Source organism: Centroberyx gerrardi, chromosome 14, assembly GCF_048128805.1.
Source record: "Centroberyx gerrardi isolate f3 chromosome 14, fCenGer3.hap1.cur.20231027, whole genome shotgun sequence".
Classification (NCBI taxonomy): domain Eukaryota; kingdom Metazoa; phylum Chordata; class Actinopteri; order Beryciformes; family Berycidae; genus Centroberyx; species Centroberyx gerrardi.
This window is the reverse complement of record NC_136010.1, coordinates 24,756,903-24,783,558: the sequence shown is the minus strand read 5'-3', so window position 1 is coordinate 24,783,558 and position 26,656 is coordinate 24,756,903. Positions and strand designations below refer to the sequence as shown.

At 41.6% G+C, this 26,656-nt stretch overlaps 2 protein-coding genes across 2 annotated transcripts; one reads left to right on the top strand and one right to left on the bottom strand.

The window, feature by feature from the left end:
* Positions 1 to 1,850: 1,850 nt before the first annotated feature.
* tnnc1b (troponin C type 1b (slow)) lies at positions 1,851 to 8,030 on the bottom strand. Its single transcript, XM_071926183.2, has 6 exons — positions 7,897 to 8,030; positions 4,649 to 4,679; positions 3,712 to 3,858; positions 3,010 to 3,124; positions 2,541 to 2,677; positions 1,851 to 2,169 (listed from the first exon to the last, which is right to left on the bottom strand). Exons 1-6 carry the CDS (start codon positions 7,918 to 7,920, stop codon positions 2,138 to 2,140), a joined length of 486 nt encoding a protein of 161 aa, XP_071782284.1. The 5' UTR covers positions 7,921 to 8,030; the 3' UTR covers positions 1,851 to 2,137.
* A 4,903-nt stretch (positions 8,031 to 12,933) lies between these two features.
* On the top strand, positions 12,934 to 26,482 carry LOC139932418 (extracellular matrix protein 2). Its single transcript, XM_071926188.2, has 9 exons — positions 12,934 to 13,048; positions 13,936 to 14,084; positions 15,215 to 15,680; positions 15,847 to 15,962; positions 17,399 to 17,534; positions 17,956 to 18,113; positions 18,505 to 18,644; positions 21,157 to 21,483; positions 24,865 to 26,482. Exons 1-9 carry the CDS (start codon positions 12,973 to 12,975, stop codon positions 25,040 to 25,042), a joined length of 1,746 nt encoding a protein of 581 aa, XP_071782289.2. The 5' UTR covers positions 12,934 to 12,972; the 3' UTR covers positions 25,043 to 26,482.
* The last annotated feature ends 174 nt before the right edge of the window (positions 26,483 to 26,656 follow it).

Below are 26,656 nucleotides of genomic sequence, written 5' to 3'. Positions count from 1 at the left end.
AGACTAAAACATGGTTCAGAGCATTTGTTGTAGCCTATACTAAAACTAAGTGCTTACTTTCATCACATTAAATTCACGAAATGTCTCCACTCACGATTTCAGATGACTCAGCCTGAAACTCTCCCTTCCATAACACCTAGTAGTGAACTTAGCCTGTTCAATAGTAATGTCTCCTTTTTCAAGAAATCTGTAGAAAACGCGGGAAAATTGCCATGTATGCTTTAAAATTGATAGACTCTATTAACATAGTATCTAACATAGTAGCCTAACAACTATGAAACATAAAATACCAAAGAATACACTTATTTCCTAACTCCTCATTTTGGGCCTAGCCATCTATCTAAGAATTCATATTTTTCAAAAGTAAAACATGATATGGAGCATGTTTCATGCTAAAGGTGAATAATCAGTTCACCGGTTTCCTTAATCAAATGAAGTTCACAAAATGTCCCTACTCCATTTCCAGATTATGGCAAAACAGTCAGAATTCGCATTGTAAACTCCATTCGGTTATACAATACAGGACCTCCACACAGTCAAACACATTGGGATTACACAGCTTTTTGAATACTCGATTCTGATTGGCCAATGAAGGCATTCTGAGGCCCGTTATCTCTGAACTACAGACCGCTGTTTCAGTCAACATGTCCGGTCCATTTTGTTGATTTCTAATCAAATCAACTAGCGACACCTGGTGCCGAAAAGACGTTACTGCTTGGTTACTGAAGACAGTCCTGCTTGAGGTTTGTAAATTGCTTTATCTTGTACTAAAATCAGTTTAAATTATTAGTTCGTATTAAATGATTATAATAACTAATAACTAAAACTGCTTTCAAATTAAAGTATTAATGGTTACTTAACACACATTAGCCTTAAAGGAAATTAAATTGCTACAGTATGGCCAGGAAAAATCTAACAAGAAGGGAAATATTATAGCCTAAAAATTGAAAACAGTCAAATCTCTGTGTGGGCTGCCTTTATGAAAATCATTTAAAATCCTTCAAAAAAGCCATAAAAGACAAACAACAAGCAATTGAAAGACCTATCCTTGACTAACCCTAACCATATTTTTTATGTTCAAGGGAGTTTTCAATTCTAGCTATGCACATGGGTTTTTAAGATGATAACTTGAAGATCTGACATTGTTTTATGCAGACCATGTGACTTGTGGCCAACACTTAAGACTTCTCACAAGTCCCACAAGTTAAACGCAATCGTCACACAATCAGATTTACGTCCACAGTGTCATAAATTGGCAAGACATTATTAGCCATGGACATCTGGGTGGAGCCAAGGTCGCAGGATGGGAGCAAACAGCATATCTGACTAACAGCCTGTACTGGCAGATTCTCTACCAGACACATGACCGCTTCCTTGCTTCTGTCTTAACTGTCTGCATGTGTGCTGTCCTCGGAGTTTCAGGTTTCACCGCGTGACTGCATTTGGAGGTGGGAGGGGTCGGAGGTGTCCTGAAGTCTGCTGCTGGACCGGGCCCGTCTCTTGGCACCAAAGGTTGTGAGATATTAATGCATGACTTGAGTTAGTGAAGCTGCCTTGACCTTAAAAACTCCACCTGTTAACACCAAATTGCTGTGGTAGAACAGTGTTGTTGGTACTAAGAGAATCACTAAACAAATAATTTCATTCAGAATTGAATGAATGCGTTGACTTGGCCACTACAGTTAGAAAATCACTGTATTCTAAACACAACTCTTCTGGTAATCAGTGAATTCTTCATCAAAATGTACAAACTCTCTTTCCTGGTAATGAAGTCACATCTTACAAGTAGCCTACACTGCTGAATTCCTTGTAACTAACACATTCCATCACACATTACAAAACACAAAATATTTAATACTGAAATTCTCTCTTTATTGAAAATATACGTTTTCTTAAAATGCATGACACTTTCATTTAGCCATCATTATCAGAGATAAAGAAATTTGCAGTCCAGCGAACCTCTGAGTGTCTCATGGAGGTTTCTTGAGTATATAAGTGACGGGACAAGTTGAGGACAGATCTGTTTGTGTGCAGAGTTCCAACCGTACAGGAGGTGGGGGCGTGTGATCGGGAATGACATCAGATGGTGTTGCAGCTAGGAGGAAGCGTTAAGATGCTGCTGTACGACCCGAATCCTTTATTCAACACCCTTCATGAACTCCAGGAACTCTGTCGGAGAGAAGGTACAAAGTGAGACACATTTCTCTGCCATGAAAGTCTGTGACGATATATATCGGAATTCAATACAAAAATGTGACAATATGTATCGCGGGGCAGAAAAATGAATCGCGATATTCGGTACATTTTCGTGAACCCCATATCGCGTATCAAATCGTATTGTGAGATAAGCAGATCATCCCATCCCTACTGTTTTATGCTTACTACTCCATATGTATGATTCTTAACCGATCAGGAGTGCTAACCTACATCGTACCACAGGATTTCGTGAACCGTCTGATTCCAAATGTTCAGCTGCCCTACTTGGGAATACTCTATATGTGGATTACTGAAGTGTGTCACTACTGGGCCCACTTCCGCACCGTCATAGTCGATTTTGCCATCGTTGTTTTTGTCTCCGTCCTTCATCAGCTCCTCGATGTCGTCTTCGGTGATCGCCTCTCCGGTGGACTCCAGCATGGCCTTAAGCTCTTCTAAGTCGATGTAGCCGTCTCCGTTCCTCAACACAACATGAAAAGAATCAGTCATACCTTAGCACATCTGGAACGTCTGCTTAGTTGAACCCTTTTCACACTGAACTGCCATTCTGAGCTGCGCTGTGCTGAACCAGAGCATTTCTTTCTGATGTGGGCCATTCTAGTGAAGTTCTGGGTAATGATCCAAGGTACTAAGACAGCTCAGTTTGGCTTCAGTGATATCAAAAGGACAGTCTGTCAGTCTACCGGCATTATTCAGTACTATTTTCTCTCATCATATGAAGTTAGTAGATGTCCCTTTGTGTTCTGAAGTGACTCTATGTAGCGTGATGGGGAAATTCAGTAAGAAAATTACTTGTCAAACATGCGGAAGAGTTCGGCTAACTCCTCCTCCGATTTTCCTTTGCTCTCCTCCTTCATGCAGCGGACCATCATAACTAGGAACTCATCGAAGTCTACCGTTCCGCTGCCTGCAAACACACACCATGAAATCTTAGAGGAACAATTCACTATTGTGGTTCGTACAGTATGTGACATCATTTAAAGCTGCACTAAGCACTATTTCTATGTAAAAATCCATCCGTCTTAGCCTAAAGTTGGGGCTGCAACATCCCCACTAATAGAGACGCTGTAGATTCATCCTATTTGCCCAAATTAAATTCTGGTGTCAGTGTGATCAATGGTGGGAAATTTTCAAATTCAAAGTGACACATCAAAATGAAACAGAGTGAAATCCAAAAGTGTCAACAAGCAACGAGTGAGCGCTCTGTCCAGAGAAAGCTGGACTCACCAACTTTAGATCTTGTCCTAACGTTGTCACTTTGGTATCATCACCTTACATGATTTCTGGGTTTTGAAGTTCACATTTTTCAAACAGTTACCTCTCGCTGCTATTTGGAGCCGCCAATGTGCGAAGTTGCCTAGTGCAGCTTTGATTCTAAAAGTCTCATATTGATGTCTTAGACGTGATCATGGCCAAAAGTAACTGCATAGTGATGGAAACAAATATATGATGAGTCACTCTGAGGCATGCAGTGCAGCGATGCGACAAGCTTACCATCCTCATCCACCTCATCTATCATCTCCTGTAACTCCTCTGGGGTGGGGTTCTGCCCCAGCATCCTCATCACCTTCCCCAACTCTTTGGTGCTGATGCAGCCGTCCTCTGCATCCTGGATGAAGATGTCAAATGCAGCCTTGAACTCTGAGGGGGGAACAACCATCGGCAAATATTAACTTCTGAGAGGGACATAAGTGTTGAAGTTCCTCATAACTAAATCCAAATTAAGACGTTCTTTCCAAAATTAGATATCCATGTCAAAAATGTAACGCCGACTCTCACAAAACGATTGCTGACATGATGGTAAAACTCATTATGGAATGCTATTCAAGCTACCAACTATCTCAAAACATTTATTTAAAAACAGTAACATTATTGAGGATTTATTATTATTATTATTATTGTTGAAGATTAGTATTTTTGAAATAGTAATGGAAAATAGAAATATGGCCGCTAGCAGGAACAGGTTACCACAGCGTGACAAGGAATACACTGAGTTTCCTGATTGCCTCACAAGGCATTGTGGGTATTAGAGTCTTTGTTAGTATCACAACACAACAGAAGTTCAAATAGCTGTATTTTCTTCATATCTCAACATATCAACAAGTGGCTTGGATCTCTATAAAATGATGTTTCTGACCAACCTGTAGAAATTCAAGTGGATTGATTACTACTATCATGATTTTACAGTCAGTTGCATTTGACTGGGAATGGACCGATCCCTTAGCTTTTCGCAAAAGAAGTAAAGGCCTAAATAGAAATAGTACCGAAATGCAGTAGAAGTAATAGTGGTAGTAAATAATAGTAAATGTAGTAATAGTAATAGCAGGAGTACTCATTATAGTAGTAGTAGTAGTAGTAGTAGTAGTAGTAGTTGTAGTAGTAGTAGTAGCATTACATGTCACCAGAGATCATATTGATTCCTGATTCTCACCATTTTTCTGCTCCTCTGTTAAGTTCTCAACCTGAAGGAAAGGGAGAAGAAATTAGGTAAAGCATTACTGTATTTTTTCAATCGCCCATTTATTTTTACCACATTATATTTGCACTTATATTTAATTCCAGCAAGTGTAATGATTGATTAAACTGGCTTATTTTTTTCAGTATCTTGCTTCATGATTGTGTTTTCTCACATCTCATAGTGTGTCTGTCTGTCAGTCAGTCATTTAGTCATTCAGTCAGTCAGTCAGTCAGATAGTCAGTCAGTCAGTCAGTCAGTCAGTCATTTAGTCATTCATTCAGTCAGCCAGTCAGTCATTCAGTCAGTCAGTCAGTCAGTCAGTCAGTCATTTAGTCATTCATTCAGTCAGCCAGTCAGTCAGTCAGTCAGTCACTCAGTCAGTCAGTCAGTCAGTCATTCATTCAGTCAGTCAGTCAGTCAGTCAGTCAGTCAGTCATTCAGTCAGTCAGTCAGTCAGTCAGTCAGTCAGTCATTCAGTCAGTCAGTCAGTCAGTCAGTCAGTCAGTCAGTCATTCAGTCAGTCAGTCAGTCAGTCAGGCCACATCCACACTAATACGTTTTCGTTTTAAAACGGCGTTTTAAAGCGAAAACGATCTCCGTCCACACGAGCGTTTCAGAAATAATCTCCGTCCATACTAACACGCCTGAAAACGCATATCACATGACCATTCACGTACACTAGGCATGCGCATGCCGGTGTAAACGGGAAGCAGATTGTCTACTCTGCGGTTGGTTGCTTAGTTGCAGAAAATACTACGGAGGAAGAACAGCAATGGCGAAAAGTACGACCAGAGATTCCTTTGCTTGGACCGACGACGAGGTGGAACTGTTACTGAAAGTAACACACGAGTATAAGGCAGTCAAGGCGGACGTCGTGACTGATAAGACCCATCAGGAAGCGAACGTAGGTGTCTGCGTCATCGTTTTCAAAAGTCTCTGTTTCCGCCCGTCCAGACTAAAACGCAATCCTGGAGTTTTCGAACTAAAACGGGGTCAGCAGCGTTTTCAAAAGTCTCCGTTTTAGGGGTCCGAAAATGCCGGAGTAGTGTGGATGCTAGGCGTAAACGTAGCAAAAGTTATGCGTTTTAAAACGAAAACGTATTAGTGTGGATGTGGCCTCAGTCAGTCATTTAGTCAGTCAGTCAGCCTTCCGTCAGTCAGTCAGCCAGTCAGCCAGTCAGCCAGTCAGTCAGTCAGTCAGTCAGTCAGTCAGTCAGTCAGTCAGTCAGCCAGCCAGCCAGCCAGTCAGTCAGTCAGCCAGTCAGCCAGTCAGTCAGTCAGTCAGTCAGTCAGTCAGTCAGTCAGTCAGTCAGTCAGTCAGCCAGCCAGCCAGCCAGTCAGTCAGTCAGTCAGTCAGCCAGCCAGTCAGTCAGTCAGTCAGTCAGTCAGTCAGCCAGTCAGTCAGTCAGTCAGTCAGTCAGTCAGTCAGTCAGTCAGTCAGCCAGTCAGTCAGTCAGTCAGTCAGTCAGTCAGTCAGTCAGTCAGTCAGTCAGTCAGCCAGTCAGTCAGTCAGTCAGTCAGTCAGCCAGTCAGTCAGTCAGTCAGTCAGTCAGTCAGTCAGCCAGTCAGTCAGTCAGTCAGTCAGTCAGTCAGTCAGTCTCTGTCCTTGAACTCCTCTGCCCAGAAGCTGTTGCATCCAGCACCTCAACCACTTCCAGCCCTTGCAGCCCTCGCCGCAGTATGACTAAAATGTCATGCTGCTTTCTTCACCTACTATTCTTGTCGTGTAGCAGAGTAGATTGGGAGGGTTGGGGTGGGGTGGGGTGGGTGGGGGGTGGGGGGGTATTTCTGACACCATTGCTGCTGTTGGCCATTTGTTTGAGCTGTCAGCTGTCCCTCCTCTTCTTCCTCCTTAACTGTCCAACTGTCCTTTGTTCTATTGTTGTCAGGCAGAGAGATGCCAGAAAGCTGAACTAACCTCAGCAGACGTCACTCTCCGCTGTTCAGAAACCCCCACTGTCACTATGTGCATTGTCTTGAGTTGTCAGAGGAATATCACATTAGTAGAGGGAACACGGAGAGACTGAACTTGCCTTTGAACTGTGCTGTTGTGTGTTGTGTGCAAATAATGATTTGAGAAGTAGGGCTAATTAAAAGCAGGGCAAACTGTGACCTCCAGTGATCATCAAAAGGCAAGACACCATCAATAGAAATAAAAATCAATTATATTTTCAGAAAAGCATAAACTTAATTTTCCCATTGAAGGACCCGATCTTCATATAACCTACAACAGTTTGATATTACACTATGAATTTACATCATAAAGATGTCAGCCTAAAAACATGGTAAATCTATTCTGTTATAGTTATAGTTATTTATAGTTTATAGTTATAGTTATAGTTATAGGTTATAGTTCTTAAACTTTCAAATTCTCTTTGCTTTTCTTGAATAATTACATTTGAAAATAATTCAGCCATTTTTAACAATGTTGTATTATACATTGTATATTATTTATTATAAACATTTATGAGCATGAATCACATCTCAAGCAAAAAAAAAAAAATAGTCTACTAAAGTACTATATTGTCTACTATGTACTGCAACAGCAAAGCTATTATCTTAGGGACTGCAAGGAACCATAGGAGAACTATAATCTCATTGGTGTTCAATGACACATGAACTCAGTGTAGGACCATGTTTAGTGGACTCTTCACACACTCAATGTTTTTTTGACCTGTCAAAGTTAAGTTGAGGTCATGTCCATGTGCATGGAAAAAAACCTTCCCTTTACAAGCTATATGGAGATGCTTTGTCATTTTTACAATGGCTACGTTCTTCCTGAAGCATCATCCTCACATCATCTATGACCGTCTACCTGTGGCCAGTATAAATGATTTTACTCTGGTTATCAGTGAACCTGTGCTGACCTCTGGCTTGTGCCCAACAAATGTACGGCCTGTCTGTATGATGGGCATTATAGGAGCAGTGTTAAAGTTAACACGTCTGTCCTGATGCCTTGTTATTTTCACATATTCCAGACTGTATCAGATACCTGTGTAGCCAACAGAAACCACCTATGTCATTTGGTTATATGCTGCTGTCTTCCTTATACAAGCCCAGGCCACATAGGTCATCAGTCCAAATACACCCACTTGTTCCCAGCCTCTCTGATCACTGCATGCAAGTTTATGCCGTCACTTCAAAGCCAATTATCACCTGGCAGAGAAATTAAAACAACACATCAAACTTGGGACTTTGGACAACGCCTTGTCTGTACTCACCGCTGCTTTATATACATCATCCATGGCTGCTGGTCCGTCTCAGAAACACACACACACACACACACTGCTGCTACTGCACTCAGATACAGGACAAAGACTTGAAGCAATACCTGCCTCTGTCTTTATTGCTGGAGGAGTGTGGCACTAAAAAAAACCCTTGACACACCCCGCATAATCCCACTGTGATGGAGGGGGGGGAGAGGGAGAGAGAAAGAGAGAGAGATATCTATAAATAGAGGAAGAACAGAGATCGTCCAACAATAGCGGAGCATTGACAGCAGCACCTAAATTGGCGACATTGTCTCTTTGCTCCAGCCTCTAGAGTGAATAGGAAACCCGGCAGGAGTCGAGTTGAAGCCGATCTCTCTGTTCAGCGAAGGAAGATATGACCGGATACCCCTTTTTCTGATAATACTCCTGTCATACTTTTTTTGAATGGAATTTAATTGTTCTCGGAAATTGGCCTATATTGCAAAAACAGGTCCTTTATCCTCAATAATGGTGTGATATTAGTTGTATTTGTCCTGCATCTTCATTTCTGCATTGTAATATGAAGATGTCAAGCAAACACTGATCTAACATGGTCTCTACAGCACAAAGTGAGGGATGTGTGTGTGTCAGTGGAAACCCTGTCAACAGTTCGGATGGCATCACAGGGAATGCTTGTTAGGTCACCGGTATCGATTTCACCATAAACACATAAGCTTTCCATATTGGACCAATTTGAAGGACAGACGCCATAGTGAGATCGCACTATAGGCTCTTGCATGTTTAGTTTCCTTATGTATGCATAATTTCCCCTTATTTAACGATTTAATGTGGCCCGGGTACGGAGTAAGAGCCAAATGTCTTTATGACAATACGTACACAGATAGGGCTATTTTGAATGCGTTGCGTCCTTGACTGGAAATAGTAGGCCTCTACCAACATGGTGGTGGGTGGGGGGGTAGAGGTGGGACGGGGTTGGGGGGGGGGGGGGGGGGGGGTATGGTGATAAATCTTTGTTCTAAAGCTAACACTAACACTATGTGGGACAGACAGACAGCACCTGCCATTGTGTGAGCAGCTGTAGTGCAGTTCAGAGGTCAAAGGTCAGACTTCTGATTTTGGACCCGGCCAGTACGGGCGAACAGTGAGAAATGTTGCTAATCTATCGGCAAAAGCGACAGCAAACTGCACCTCGACAAGCTCTCAGATGGCTTCAAGGCTGACTTGGAACCCTACAGGCAAATGGGAGTCTGTCAGCACGGATCTTTTCAAATAATGTCACTACTATCAATAATAGATAAATCAACTTACTTCTGCACAATGATTTAGGTAATCATCTGTCTCTAGAAATCCAGGATGGACATTGTTCTATTTTTTATGACTTCGGCAAAAAGTGATATGACAGTTGTGCGCATATTAAAACGTCATATTTCACTATGGCCATACCTCCATAAGCAGAAAAAAAGCTGTGAGGTTTGGATGGAAATGCTCTGAGCTGTATTTGGTTAATGTTGTTTTGAGGCACTGGATTAGGTGTGTGGGTAGGGATCTAGAGAAATACCTTTTAGGATTTTGAATGATTTCAAGTTTGGAATTTTTAGTTATCACACATTGTTCACTTTTTGCAATCCAAGACTCATTCATTCATTCGTTCATTCAATCATTTGTTTGTTCATTCATTCATTCATTCATTCATTCATTCATTCATTCATTCAGTTTCTTATTCTTATTCAGGGTCATGGGGTCTGGAGCCTATCCCAGCATGCACTGGGTGGAAAGCTGAACAGTTTAAACTGGTAAATCCAAAAGAGTAGCAGTGACCAGCGGTGAATTAGATAGGGTAAGTAACTATGTGGAAGCCCCAACATTTTGTTTAAATGCCAGGGGTCAATTGAGGTCAACCTCTTGCATAATCTACGGCATCTACAGGAACATAACATTGTAGTAGTTCACGTCAAAATGACCCGCAGACAGCTGGACCACAGCTGTCTGTCCAAAGCAGGAAGGCTGAAGGAGTTGTTAATATTTGCTCCTGAGCAGTTTATGTTCTTTTAGACCTCACAAACAGGATGCAGAGACCACAGTGGCAACGAGTGGGACGGTTTGTTGGTGGCATGGTTTGAAAGCGGTGTGTGAAAAATAAATTGTACAATTAGTATCCCGGACATGGCATATAAGGAAATTCGGAAACTGATATACTGTAGGTTCGATCAATATTGGCTTTTTGGAGGTGAATACCTGTACTCATATTTTTGGATTGAAGGAGCTCACCATTTTTATGCCAAACAATTCCAAAAAATACAAGTATTCAGTGTTTCTGAATACTACTCTGCATTGAAAGCCAGAATATGAAAAAGAAAAATAACAGCAATAATAATAAAACCACATTCATGCACACTTGTGTTGAATCTGATCAAGATTAGATCACATTAGAATCAGTGCAAGTTAAGGGCTTCCCATAGACAACCAGTGGAGTATTGATTAATTCTACACTAAATACGTAATCAATGGAACTGTATCATATCCATCATATCAGAGGTGGACAACACTGACTAGATTTGTAATTAAAGGCTAATTCTGTATATTTCTAAACCCATATACTGGTCTACTCCTCCATCCCACCTCCAGAATAAAACTTCATGTAAGGTAAACTTTCCTATAAGTGGGTGGACTACATGACCGGATACGAAAACATTAGCCACAAGTGTAGATGATGACACACACACATATATAGATGCGTGCTGTGTTAACACAGGAGAGGAAGGGTCAACAATGACAGTAAACAGGGAAAACGTATGCGGTCAAGCAGAGTCTCAAAACACTTGAAGAATTTCTCAGGAGTGTGGCTGCTGAGTCCCAATCATGAGGCTTGGCCACAAAGCGGCCTTTCATGCGAGCAGAGTTTCTATTGGAGCGCTCGGCCTCAGTTACAGTTACAGTTCACTACTGCTGGCAGATGAGCTGTCTGTCTGAGGCAGAAAGTGGGAGGGACAGAAGGAGGGGTCATATAGTGGTTTGACGTCACAGGGTTGGACACAGTACTAAAACATGCTGTTACTGTACTGAAATTTTACTTTAGAAGAAGTAAAATTACTGGTGTATTGATTGATTTTATTTGACAGATTTTAAAATATACATAAGGTTGATAGCCCTTACGCCACAACCACACACATATAGTAAAATTGTCGAGGAATTTAACACACAATGAAATCAAAAAGACTTATTTCCACTGTGGTCCTCATAGCTTATTCAAGCTTATTCAGCTTATTCGATATGTACTAAAAAACTAAAAGTTGGTGAGCTACTTTTTTTACGAAAGAGAACATTATTACTGTATGTTCTGATATTTTCCATGCAGTGCTAAAGGGATGAGAGGACAGACAAGCTAAATTCTTTTAATTACAAAGAAATCCCAAAATAAGTGCATAAACAAAGCAAAATCTACATGTCTATCTATACATGCCTATATATCCTATAGGAATGCTAGTTTTTGATGCAATGCTTGTGGAGAACCTACAGTATGTACTCTGTAATGTGTGTGAAGTACAATATTTAAGTGAAAACATACTTAAGTAAAAGTAATATTAGAGTCAAAAATCCTCAATACTTACAACAGCTACTCATTTTAGTAACAAGAGGAAATGTGAGTAATAGTTATTATTTAGCCTGCAATATGTATTTGAGGACTCAACCTCCTTTTTGGGGTCGGTTTGTTTGGACCCAGGGATGGTGGAGTAGAGTGTGGGATGTGTGTGTGTGTGTGTATGTGTGTGTATGTAGAGACCTTTACTGTTTCACAATATTCCACTAAATTTTGTCGTTGATCTCACTCAAAATCAAATATGTCATACCTCGATTAGTAGGGATTTTTGCATATGACCAATTTAAAAACTGACTGTGTGTGTGTGTGTGTGTGTAGGGGGTGTAGAGCTGTAGGTGGTTACCCTAAGATGCATGAATGAGGGCCTTTGTCCCCATTGCCTCAAAAAATGTTTTCCTTTTTCTTGGTTCCCCTCCTGCCAGCCTCCTCCCTGCTTCCTCTCTCAAGGCCTTCCTCCTCCTCCTCTCTCCTTCTTTTCACCTTTGGCTTTTTTTTTTCAGTCCAAGAGGCTTTGCGGCTATAAGAGAGCCCTTCACTGAGTCTGGATTCCTCACACTTGCCTGAAAGAAGCCTAGCTGACGATGAGCAGACTGGGGCTCGTGTGCCTGTGTATCAGCGCTGTGGCCTGGCTCGGCGACGGCAGGGCCAGCAGGAGAGGAGGGAAGGTTGCGGGACCTAAGGTGAAGCTCTCTGCAGGACCGTCCCAGCACAGTAACCCTCTGCTCCCTGGTGAGTTCACACCACGGATAGGGACACATCCGAATTCCCTGCTCACTTCATTCACATTCATACCTTTCATTCAAGCAGTTCCACTTAAAATCTATTTGACATGATGGGATTGTCAGTCCATTCATCTTCATATTGATTCATTTATATCCATTATTTATTTACAGGCCTTCTGTAGACGTGGTAATGCAAATGTGACACAAATTTTGCACATGTACATAGGCTGTAAATTCACATTCATATTCTCATATTTTTCTCATTTGTTATACAGTACATTGCATACATTTTGATATTTTTTTTTAAATAATTTTACAGAGAATTAGAATTACATCTTTTTTCATTAATTTCTTTGTCTCAGCTGTTGTTTTGCACACCGAGTATGTATGCTGTAATTGATATATTCCAGACTTTTCATTCTGGCATTTCTACCTAATGCGTATCATCATGTTATAATTGTAAGTGTCATCATGTTTAATGCATTTGTATTTATATTCTGTTTTTCTTTGCTGTGTTCTGCTATTATTTTGCTGCTGCTATGACCGAATTTCTCCACAGGAATCATTAAAGTTTTGTTTTATCTTGTCTTTATGTTATATAGATCCCCTCTGGGGTCTCTTTCTTTTAGCACAAGGCTGACCATCCTTGAGAGTCAAGTGCTGTTTTCTTCATTTTTTGGAGCCAGTTCTCAAAATCATTTCGTTTGCCTGTGTGTGTCTCCAGGTCAGTGCCAGGTGAATGGCATCTCTCTGTTTGACGGAGCGATGTGGTCTCCTCAGCCCTGCTCAGCCTGCCAGTGCTCCAGAGGAAATGTCAAATGTCAACCCATCCCCTGTGCTGGTAGGACACTTCTAATCCCCCCCCATCCCTCTAACCACAATGCTTATCCTTACATATTTACCACCTTGTGCAAACATACATCTTCCTTTACATGCTTATCCTCAGACAATTACCACTTTCAAAGCACTTATCCTCAAACACTTCCACACTGAAGCACTCATCCTCAGACACTCGATCCCTCCGGCTCACTCATCCTCAAAGTCATTTTCTCACGCACTTCCAACATGCTATATTCTAATCTTCATACGTCAACAACCTTCTACACTTAAGACCTTCGCCACAATTACTCTCACTTCTCACCTTCACACTTGTCCTTTGGAGGATTCGAACAAACCTTTATATACTGTAACTCTTGCACGTGCCTCTACGCATCTATCCTCATGTTTACCAGATTCTCCATATTCCCACTCGCATTACCTGATATTTATCTAGTCACTAATACATTCACACCAATGTCTCACTACCTCATCAAAGGCACAAACCTCAGTATTCAAATGATGATATATAAGGTTGCTTCTTATGTATAAGCTATTTATTTTTGAGCCGGTGGTATCTGTGATGATGCATAATCAACTCAATTCATGAGGAATGCATGCTTCTTATGGGATATTTACACCCAGAAATAACAAAATCTCTGTCTTGTTCCTCAAGAGTATAAATTAACAGAGTGGTTACCCTCACCTAACCCCAGATCCCTAACCATGCCATAAGACAGATGGCTATGGCCATGGCTACCAGCTGAATAATGTTGGCTTTATTCACACACTACTGTGTCTGTATTGACTACCCTACTTTGAACTAGAATTTTAGATGCTACCAAACATTCTCCATTCATTTTATGTACCTCTGATAAATCCTTTGCTAGTCATTACTTATTTCTTCCTCAGGTCCAAATAACCAACAGGCTGTGACCCCAAAAAGCAAGAGACTGGATGATAAAGACAGTAAAGACAGAGTCCCTGAGTGGAGGAATATTAACCAGATGAGAGGTGGAAGCAGAGGAGTGCCAGAAGTAAAAAAGAAGGAGGTGAAAACTGTAAGTGGATCAGATCTGGGTTAATTTCAATACAACTACTACTACCACTACCACTACTGTTATCACTACTACTACTTCTACTGCTACTACTAATCATAATCATGTTGCTGTCTTAATCGTATTTATCTATCTGACTGTCTACCCTATTAAATAGTTAATCGTGAAGAATGGCATGAAAAATGGAAGAGAGGGAGGGTATATAAAATGCAACAAAGGTCATCAGCCAGGTTTAAACTGACAATGCATCAAATATGTGATTTGTGCCGTGGCCCACTGAACCAGCAGGACACCCTGCTGTGTCAGTCTTCAACTGAAACATATCAGTTGCCTTTAGCATGTGCTGGATCCTGCCAAGAATGTGAGATGGGTGGAGTTTTTTTGTTTTGGAGCAATCCAATTGGTTCCACTGTGCCAGGCAAGATCAGTCAATCCAAAAAAAGGAACTGAATCCAATTCAAAACGTAATTATATCCAAGTCAGATGAGGACACACAAGAACACTGCTGTACTTTGACCCTGTAAAAAGAAATGGCATGCTCCTGACTATGAGCACAGTGTCATATAGCCACATTGTACTTACCTGCAAAAAAGACAACAGACAACTTTTTTAGCTTGTCTCTGTCTTTGTTGCTCAGCGCTCGTTACTGTGGTGTTCCTGCATTGCACTTCCCAGAGATCACCTGTCAATCAAACAGTGTGGGCGGAGCTTGGATTTTCTGTTGATGCAGTTTGAGTTTCTGTAGGTGGCGCTCTTCTCTTTGTCTGTTCAGCCATGGTGGCTATCACTGCTCATGCTAACTACCCAGTTCTTCTTCTTATGTTTATTCCAAGCAAACTAGAAATGTAAAACGCATCACTTCCTGTGAGCCAGAGGATTTTTCCCAGGAAAGAGCTACCAGACAGAGTGTTTAGAACAGCAGATGGAAAAGCTTTCATGAACTGGATATAGGCTGAATCACTGTTGTATATTATCAGTTGGAAATAGAGAGGAGCAATACAAACATTTACTTATATGAAAATGTTGCAGATTATTATTTCAAATGGAATGGAGAAACACAATTTATCCTTGTCCCAAATTGCACATGAAGTGATTGTTTCCTCTTGATCAATTGTGCTCTGTATGTTTCACAGCTGACACCTGCTGTCACAGTCAAACCTGTACCAGCCAAGAAAAAGAAACCGGAGGTACTGGTCCAGATTCCCACCAGGAGGGTTGAGGTGCATGTACCCATAGTGCCAGCGAGGCCACCCATACCCGCAGTGAAGTCACACAAAGACAGCTTTCACTCCGACGAGGACGACTATGACGATGATCCTGACAGCGATGACGACGATGACTTCGTGGGGCCGCCACTGGTGGAAGCCATCGCCCGGCCTGCTCCGAGAGCCACGCTGCGACCTGCGCTGGCCAGGAGGCCGGTGCCTGTACCCGCCGCCCCGGGCCGTCCAGTGGTCACCTTCCCCCAGAAGCCCAGCTTTATGGAATCGTTGCTGCCCGGGTGTCTTCTGTCAGACTCACTGATAGCCTGTGGCAGCACTGGCCTGGCGCACATGCCCATCATCACTGACCAGGGGGTGAAAACCCTCTACCTGGCAGGTGAGGACACAAACTGACAGAAAGACAAACTAACTGACAATCAGGTAACAAGGTAGGCAGACAGGGCAGATAGGAGGACATTTGGACCTTTCATTTCAGAGTTCCAGTGGGATGAGGCGATATGACTGACGTGACCTCCTCGCTTCTCCTCTCCTTGTCTTGTCAGACAACAAGATCAGTAAGATCCCTGCGAGGGCGCTGGCAGGCCTGCCCAACCTGGAGTGGCTGGACCTGAGCAAGAACAAGCTGGATGACTCCTCCATCAGCCCGCTGCTGTTTCAGGTCAGTCTGACTAACATCTGGCTTTACCACATGAAACCAATAGCTTTTTACGGTACTTTGACATGATTCCTGCCACAATATTCCAAAACCTTGAAGCACAGGTCTTATTTGATCATCTAAATCCCTCCCTAATCGTCACTACCAGCGACTGAGACGATCACCACCCATGTAGGACTGAAACCGCTCGGTACAGCTGTTGTTAAAATGTGGAACTGCTGAAGTAAAAGTGTGTGGTCTGTTGTGTTAACATCTTGTTTTGCTTGGCTGTGTCCAGCCGAAGCTGTCAGGTGCTGCCAAACCCACTCCTAAATATACAGTACACCTCCACATAGCAACTCCATGTTACAGCAGTTTATTGACCATTCTCACACACAACTTTTATTACTCTGTTATGATACTACACCATGTATCAGAATGAAGCAGAAAACACATAACAGACCTTCACTGAAGTAACAGACATTCATTGAGGTGTCTGCTGTCTGCTGTTGAATCAAGCCCACTGGTACAATGTGGCACCCTCACAATGAATTTCACTCAGCGTTGCAGTGCATGAGAGAAGATTGTTGCAGTAAACAGAAGAACCCATTACTAAAATGAGGACAATTGTTTTGACTACTGCCATCTCACCACTCCCACTGCCCTCCTACCTTTTCTCACCGGGGTGTAATGACGTCTCAAGCCAAGAATCTGCAGCAGCTCAGTGACACACTCATTCACTCACTCCCACTCACACAGACAGACACGACCAATATGAATGAACAGGCGCACACAGACTGGGAAAACAGGGCAAGGAAAACTAAATCAGCAGGAACCTGAGCTAGTGCTAGCTAAGTGGTCTAACCTTACTCTAAGAAGAGACTGAGGCTCTATGTTTGTTATGGTGCATGACAGATGACGGGGCTTTGTGCCAGCAAGTGGCATTTTTGTTGGGCACACAGGTTTTTTTCTTGCCTGCGCCCATTTAGTATTTTGGTGACTCGCCTTGACTGCGCCTAAGTGGGAGGAGAGGCGCGGTAGAGGGTGTGTCAGTAATGATCAAGCAGTGCAGTGCAATTTTGGTGTCCAGGATTATGGGGGTTTATGCTTCCGCCTGCTCAAACCACGTGAAAAGCGCGTGGCACAAGATTTTTGAAAGCAGCACTCTGGGAAATAACAGAATTATCAAGATTTAGAGTAGTGCTCTCAAACAGATACCTTTGTCTAGCTGGTCCAATAACCAACATCTCCTTTTTGTTGGCATTGAGGAGCAGGAAGTTTCATTCAAATGTATGATGTGGCAAAACGTTTGTGTTGGCATTGTATCTCAGAGGTCAAATATAGAAAAATGCTGACTTGAAAGAAAGAGAGAAAAAGAGAGTTGGAGAGAGAGAGACTTCTTACCTAAGAAGCAGGACTCTAATGTTCAAACTGTTGGACTCTTGGCTTGTTTGTTGCAGAATCTAACTAGACTGAGGAGGCTGATTTTGGACGGCAACAACCTCACCAAGGTCCCAACGTTTCTCCCGCCTTCTCTTGTGGAGCTGAAGATTAATGACAACAAGCTGAGCGGCCTTACACCCAGTAGTTTTAAAGGTCAGACACCTCCTTCATTTAACCAACGGGAGTCTCTTTGGGAACGTGCTTTACAAGAGAAGCTTTGTCCGAACATAAGGAATGTGTGTTTGAGGATTGAGAGATGGCGCATTCGAGTTCAGTTGAACTTTTGATTTAGCGTGGTTAATAATGTTTGTCTTTTCTTACAAGCTAATAGAACCTCCTTGTGCTAACCCACATTAAGGAGCCATGTTTTAGTAAGACATGCTGAGGCTACCATGTATGTATAAGAGACTTGGAACATGGGACAGTTCTTGATGTAGGAAACCAAATGTGTGCGTTTTACTTTACTGTTAGGTCTGTCAGGTCTCATGAAGGCTCCACTGGCAAATAATTATTTACTTGGTCATTCACAGTGTTTAATGACATGTAAGAGACTTTTTGAATTGCCTGTCCTCAGGTTTGTCCAAACTTCTGACCCTGGAACTGGAAGACAACTACTTTCACGATGGAAACGTGTCGCCACTGACGTTTCGTCCTCTGAGGAAGCTCATTTACCTTCGCCTGGAGGACAATAAGTTCCGTGCCATCCCATCTGGCCTGCCGACCTCCATTCAGGTACATGGTAGAAGGGAAATACACCATCATGGTTAAACGTTGCATTCATGTCATATGATGGGTACGAACTCTCTACTTCAAAATACCATTCACCTCAGCTTTCAGATGGTAAATACAACTAGAAAATACCATTCACCTTAGATTTCAACTGGTAAATACTACTTGAGAACTTGGAAACTGACACCCATGAAAACCTTTTGCTATCCCGGCGCCCTTGTCAATGATTTTATTTGCCTGACCATTTTAGACTCTAAACCTAAGTAGCACAGTTCTAGTGGAGTTGGCTCAGGACTGCTTATTTCTTCTTAGTATAGTGTAATTTATAGGTCTTGGTCTGCTTAGTATAGCTCCATCTTTTGGAGTCTGGAGTCTTTTTGCTGTGTGTTTGTAGGAACTCCACCTATCAGACAACAAAATCGAGGTGGTGCACGCTGGTATCCTCAACAAGACAGTCAACCTGAGGCTGCTGGACCTCAGCCACAACCGCATCCGAGAGGACCGCATCGCTCCACAAGCCTGGATACACCTGCTGTGAGTCTTTAACCTTTCTAGTTGTGCTTATCTCAGAGCCTTTTGTCTTATCTATTGTATTTATTTGTATTACCTTTATTTAAACAGGTAGTCTCATTGAGATTAAGAGCAAAATTCATTACATAAAAGCTCAGAAGACAATAGTCCAATAGCAGACTAGCAGTAACAGGAGTCAAGCTATATACATTTTGACTAGACAAAGCATAGGCAACTCTTAAAATACTTCCTAATCAGTTTATATAGTTTATACCGAGAAAGACCAGCTCTTGCAGTTTTAAATCATTTAGCAGTGAGTTCCATAAAGGAGTCATATTAACTTTTTTTTTGTTGGCCTAATTCAGTCCTGACCTTAGAGACAGAAAACAGAAAACAATGTATGAGGCCTTAAACAAGTAATTTCCACCAGGTTTTAGAGCTATAACAGTACAGATAATAAGGAAGCAGACCCAGAATGGCTTCATAGATCAAAATGTGAATGAATAAGTCACAGCAGGCCAGTCAGCCCAAGCATACAAGCTTCAATGATGAGTGAGTCTGTATATTTTACAGTCTGTTATAAACCTCAGCGCTCCATGAGACACAGTGTCCATGACAGAAAGATGTTGGGAGGAAGCATGTCAATATAAAATATTGCCATAATAAAGTACTGGCATAAAAGTAGAGGTGCCCAGTTTCTTTTTAGCCTCAAAAGTAAAACACAACTTGGGTCTTAAGTTTTAGCGTCAGTTTCTTAACAAGATGGCGTCTATCCTGAAGGAAAAACTGTCACCTATTATTATTAAGCACTCAACTGATTAAACTGTCTCAATCACTTTGTTTCAATGTAACAATAATTGATTTTGTTTCCTGTTTTGAGTTACAAACCTCATAAGTTTTGTTTTGTCAGCATTCAGAACATGTTTCAGCTGACACAAGGCAGACTGCACAGTGTTAAAAGCAGTTGTGAGGCTCAGAAGGGCTTTAACAAGATTAGTAGCACAAGGTTAGCAACAGAAAATGATCATATGATCTGCATAGAGACCAAGATTAACATTTGACGCACTTTGGCCCAGATGATTAAATAAGATGAGGCTAAATACACAGCAGTGGGGCGCTCCTTTACATTTGTGGATCAAATCATCCACATTGACTTGACTGACGAAACTGACACACTAACACTGACACTGACCATCACCCTAGTATTGCTCCAGTAATGATGAGATGATTAACTGTAGTTTGTTTGGATTACAGGCAATAAGAGCAATATGTGGCATCTAAATTTTACTATTAGTGGCTAAAATATTGCTTTCTTTCTAGGGAAATGAGACTGCAAATAAACCACCAGGAAGCAAAACTTGTGTACTATTTTCTGGGTAACAATTACAGCACTCTACTGCCACCCTGTGGGGATTTATGGAACAGCTTTTATTTCCATGCAGAAGAGTTTCACTTTTTCAGAGACACGTACACTATAAGGCAGAGTGCTTGCTTTAAAACATATATGGTCCCTTATGCTACTAGATTTTAGTTGATTTCTTCACAGAGTATTGCTGTCATTTCAGAATAACTTGAACTATCAAGACTACCATTTTTGTGCAGTGAATCACAGAAAAGCCATCACATGTCAATAATTGTCTCCCCTGCCAAAAAATCAACAGCTAACAGTTTGTCCATGAACATAACATTGTCCACACTGCCATGGGTTGTTTATGATTTATTTCACACAGCATTCAGCCCATCCAGCTGAACTCTGTTTGACCAGCACACCTGAAAACAAAGACTCAATAAATGCTGCCGCACATGGGAAATGGTCTATATCAGTAGTGCACAGTTACAACTGCATCCTAGATTAAACTAAAGAAAAGTTAGAGTGAGAATAGCTTGGTGTGGCGTGCTGATGTGGCTGCAGAGTGGATACAGGCCAACCTTCTGCAGGGCAGAGGAGAAAAAGAGAGACAGATTGACAGAGAGAAAGGAGGGCAACCCTAAAGGCCAGGGCCTCTGTGCTGAAACAAAACGAGCTGCTGCTAATGCTGTAAAATCTATTTAAATTTTTAGGCCAATATATTAGTTTGACCATATGGGCCTTTCAATAGAAATTGGATTTTAGCCAGTCAGTGTCGTCCCCTGCTGATAGTAAATCTAAAGTTAATCTTTATTTATGTAGCACTTTTCAAACAGAAGTTACAAAGTGCTTCACAGAACCATAATAAAATAAAATGTGCTACAAACATATACAGAATAAAATTTAAAACAGGGCAATATTAAAGTGTCCCGTGATGTTTAAATGCTGTTTAGACATCATGGGACACTTCTAGGGAAAATTCTAGGGGAAACACTGAATACTTGTAATTTTTTGGGGGAATTTATTGGTATGAAAATGGACAAATTCAAATATATCAACATGATATTGGCTCAAAATATATGCAGCTTCAATCTAAACATATTGGTATCCCATATAAAATCCATATCAGTCAAACCCATTCATTGAAACTTATAAAAATCACTTTTGAATTCCTCCTGGCATCTCCAGGAAGCTGGAGTCACTGGACCTGTCCCACAACAAGCTGGTGCACGTGCCGTCCTTCCTGCCGGTCGGCCTTCGCCAGCTCACCCTGCACCACAACCAGATCGAGCTCATCCCCGGCTACGTGTTCGGCCACATGCGGCCGGGCCTGGACTCCCTCCACCTATCCCACAACAGGCTGCGGGACGACGGCATCGACGGCGTGTCCTTCCTGGGCCTGTCCGCCTCCCTGTCCGAGCTGCTGCTGGACCACAACCTGCTGCAGTCCGTCCCGCCGGGCCTGCTCCAGCTCAAGAACCTGCAGCTGCTCCGCCTCAACCACAACCTCATTAGGTACCGCAGTACTGTCTCACTTTCTCTCCTCCTTCAAGCTTTAGTCAGAAGGTTGTGGGTTCGATTCCCGCTCCTTTCTGTGTGGAGTTTGCAGCTTCTCCCCCTGTTCTCCTGGTTTCCTCCACAGTCAGGTGGATTGGAGACTCTGAAGCCCCTTAGGTATGAATGTGAGTGTGTGTCTATCTGTGTTCACCCTGTGATGGACTCACCTCTCTCCCTGCCTTCCACTCAATGCATGCTGGGATATGCTCCAGCCCCCCCAACACCCTGAAAAGGAATAAGCAGGTTGAGAAAATGAATGAATACGTACACAAGTAAAAGCAAGTTCATACATGCATACGATATTTACAGATATACTTTACCAGAACAAAATGAGTCAGAATAAATCTACAACAGTCTGGTTTTCCTCACCTAATACAGTTTTCATCCTTTCTTTATCTGATGACATCTCTGACAGATAGATGCAGCACTTAGCAGTTCGTCCTCAGCCTCATTTTGGTAGCAGTGTGAACAGAGACACTGAAGTTTTATGACAAGCTTTTTTGGTTGCCAACTTGTGGTCTGTGATTCACCACTTTGTTCAGTATTTTAGTTGAAGTCTTTTACTGAGACAAGCTGTTCTGCGTTATTAGAATTTATTTCCTGAGGTTTGTAGTAGCAAAGCTCAAGGTTTATTTTGAGTTCTGTCTCTCTTTCTGTCTCTGTTTCTTTTACGGGAACATGTTTTTATTCATTTTCTGAAGTAGGAGAAACAAGACAGAACATATTTAAACAGAGTATTTATGGAGAAAATGACATCATGAACATCACATCATTTTGATATGGTCAGCATATACAAACTCACATACCTTTCAACTCACTCAGGATTACTTTGGTATCCCACTTCATGTACACAGCTGCTTCAACACATTACATATAAATGCTACGCATGATGAAGCATAAAGCATCTCTGCCTCTGTTTCTGTCACCCTTTTGCTTTTAATGAGCCCGCTTCAATTATTGTAAATGCATTTGAATATGTGTGCAAGCATGCATGTCAATGTGTGTGTCAGTATGTAAATATAAGTTCCCTTACAACAGAGAAGTGGGTGGCTGTGCATCTCAGAGAAAAATACAATACAAAACAGGACAACATTAAAACAACTTTATTGTCTGTCCATGGCCAGACAATTGTCTGTGGTCTCATCTCAAGTGCAATAACTCACATATAGCATCACATTCATACAATTACATAAAACAATCACACAGACAACAACTTCACGTAGTTTTGTTGAGGAGGCTGATTGCACTTGGGACAAAAGACAAACCTAAACTACTGAGAGGCAAAGCCTGTAGAGCTGGGCTCTGTGCTCTGTCAGGGAGATATTCATCTTCGATATAGCCTAACTAACAATCATGGGGCATCTAAATCTGAAATTGCTACCTCATCAAACATGTAATTATTGTTGCTCTCTCTATCGTTACCTCTGGGACTCAGGCACATGTGGGATGGGTAGAGTTTAACTGCACTTCTGAAAAAAGGCTGCTTTTTCATATGCTCAAACATCTTTTGCAAAAGAAATGTTTTCAGAGCATATTTAAAGGTGCCATAAGATTTGTACTGTCCCATATCACAAAAATGACTCAACCAATGACTCAATGATTACTTGACCAACTATGAAGGCTAAAAATCCTTGTTTTCAAACCAAAAAGCAAATAATAAAGCAGTATTATTACAGTATTCTGTATGGTGATATATTACCTCTTCACTAGACGTTTCTGTTGGATCTCTGTCCTAATTATCTAGCTTACTTCTCTCTATTGTGAAAATGTGACGTTATTATTTATTTCCATTACAGGCCACCATAAGCTGTGTCAGAGAAATATCCAAGTTGTTGTAATTCCTAGGTCACTGATAGAGGGCGATAACTGTCATAGATTACTTAATGCCCCTTTAAATTTGTTTAAAGGACTCTGCTTTATTTGATGGAGTAAAGGGGAGAGTGGGTGGAAATACAGGGGAAAGAGAGGGGATGAGATGCAGATGAAGTAGTTGTAGTTAGAAAATGGTGCATATCATGGTACTTTTCAATATTATTATGTTATCAAACATTAATCTGGGCTCTCTCTTATTCGGTTTGATGATTGATGTTAGGCTTGATAAGCTTTCACATTTTTATTTTGAAGGTTAAACATCCAAACCGGAAGTCTTAGCACCCCCTCAACACCCAGTGTCAATACTTAACTCATCTACACTATCTTGTATACACTTAGGTTTATACCTACCTCACATCATTACACACAATAATTCCTAATTCCGCTATTGATCTCAACAGTAGGATGTGCTGGCCCTTCTGGCTTGAAACAGCCTGCAGCTTTTGAGAAACTGAACTGTACCAACAGGTTAAAGGGAAGGCTCTCCCTTCTGGCTTGAAGTGGCCCACTCAGCAGTTCAGAAACTGAGCTCCAGATTCACTTCGATTGCATGCAACGGCAGTCTGCACATTTTTTTGTGCTTCAGTTAACTAAAGCTAAAAGAGTTTTCATCTTATTCATTAAGAAATGTATGCAAACAAGCTGTCAGAAAGAGCACTGTGCAAGCAAACAGCCAAGTGCAAATTGCATGTAACATCTATAACACAAGGTGGGCACTGTTGGGCTATTGGTATTTTAATTTTAATTGACAAAACTAAGCAACATAATACAAAAAAGTATAAAAAAAGATTAAATTAACAAAACAATATCTAAATCTCTGATCTAATCTGAGATTCTGGGATGAAAACGGTCTCTCTTTCTTTCTGACTTGCTGCTGATGTTGCTGTGTTTTGCAGCAGCAGCCATTCTGAATGGACAAACCCTTTGGGCAAAGTTTGTCCTCCACCTTTCAAAGGATCTTGTGTTTCAGTAATTTGGGGCAGCTGGTGTTGTGAAGTGTTAGTGAATTAGGCACAATCTCGATTTGCATGGCCTCACCTACAAATAACCATTATGTGGTCAAAATAATATAATTTCAGTATAATTTTCATATGCATGGGCATGACGGGCACACAGAGGCTTTATTTTTGACCAGCGCTAGGCAGCGTTCCACCCATTGTGTTATATATAGTTAAGCAGCGAATTGCGTGGCTTTCTGGTTTGGTCATTTTGGTGATATAGCACGCTTTTCCCTGCGCAAACCTTAAGTGAATCTGGCCCTGAAAGATGTTGTGCTCTTTTCATGAATGTGCTTTGCAAACTTCCATTAAAGTCCAGTCATCTTCTAAATGTGCAGCTAGAGCAGAGGCTCCACATGAGGAGATGCCTTTGTTCCACTGGTCATCAAGGCAAATAAATGTCTGGGTTATTACTGGCATTTTAACTGCTACTTTTCCTTTAAACAAAGTCTGTCCTTCCTTTCCACAGCTATGTCCCGATGAACGCCCTGTGCGACACGCGAGCCAGCGAGGACTCGCCTCTGATCTCCGTTCACCTGCAGTACAACCTGATCCAGCGGCGCCTCATCCCCCCCACCGCCTTCTCCTGCATCAGGCACTACCACAGTGTCCTGCTGCGACCCCAGAGGCAGGAGGACTACGAATAGTCTGCTCTCCTCCCATCTTCCTCCAGCTCCCCAGCGATCCTGTTGTTTCCGTGACAGTATTAATAACAGCATTGTAACGCTCAGTGGTGCCTCCCTCCCTGAAGCCGTGTCCCATTCACTGTCCATTCATCTCACTTTATCCCGTTGTGTGTATGAAAACGAGCAGCCAGCCGTGCAGCACTCAAGCTGCATGTGAGACTGTGAAGGTTTGAATTCAGCGGCTTGAAGACAGTTGAGATTTCTTTGTTGCCTGGAGCAGTTTGAAGTTACATGGCATGCTCAAAAGTCAGCTCAAATAAAAACTCCAATTACCAAATTACCCATTTATTTTTTTAAATTGTGGTTCTGCACACCATTATTGTATTTTACCATCCTATGATAGCCGTAGGAATAAACAGATGAGAGAGGATGAAATGGAAAGAAACAGTGAGGTGGGACTTTTTTCTTATGACTTATTTTGAGAATTGTATGAACATATGTGTTATTTGTTCTCAGTCAGGCTGCTTGTGCGGTCTGATGTGTCACAGAGTGTCTTTACATGTGCACAGTAATATGGATAAGTGCTCAAATCCCAGATAAGCTCTTTACATCTTCATATCCTAGATCAGTGGTTCTCAAACTTTTTCATATCAAGGCTCCTTCATTTATTACACATTAGGGCCTCGGACCTCCATTTGATGAGATTTTTTCTCTCTGACCCAAATCTGAGAATATTTTTATTGTTAGATATGATTTTGTCCAGAATTCTATGACTCTCTGTATTGTAGGTACAGAGATAACAGTGAAACTATGGTCAAAATAGTCCCTCTTCTACATTCTATAATTGTTCTTGTAAATGAAATAATGAAGTTTAACAATTGATCAATTTGTTGGGGACCCCCTGGAATGCCCCCAAGGACCCCTGGTGGTCCCCAGACCCCATGTTGAGAACCACTGTCCTAGATTCTAGACCTCAGACAGGCAGAACATTTTGTATATTATCATGGAAACTGAGCTTGCAAAGTCTGCAGAAACCAACTGTAAACAGGCTAAGGTGTATATTTGCCAATGGATTCTGATCAATATTGCTGTATCCCATGTCTCTCATAATTGACATTCCGTAAGAGCGCTTGGGTTAATGTCAATGGAATATGCTAATATCCCATTAATATATAAATATTTGTGTGGATATAAACTCACTTATTTCCTTGAATCTGGTGTTTGTTTGGGCCATGTCTGAATGAAAGGGAATTATTCCAGTCTATGTTTATTGTTGTGTACTTAAACTTAATCTTGCTCAGATTATTTTTTTTTGCAAGACATATTTCTGTATGTGTGTTTTCTTTGTCCCTATTCTATTGCAACATAATGATCCTAAACCTACACACACAAGCTTCTATTTTCCTATTGGTTGGTGAAGATTATGGAGTGATTCAATCCTGAAAATGACTCCTGTGATATGAAGACAAGCAATAAAAAAGTCAAGTAAAGTAGTTAGCACGGTGATATATACTCTCTCTCTCTCTCTCTCTCTCTCTCTCTCTCTCTGTAGCACAACCCATCAGAGACAAAGCGACTTGGCCAACTTTTGGTCACGATTTAAAATAGTTCTGCTCTCTCTCTCTCCCTCTCTCT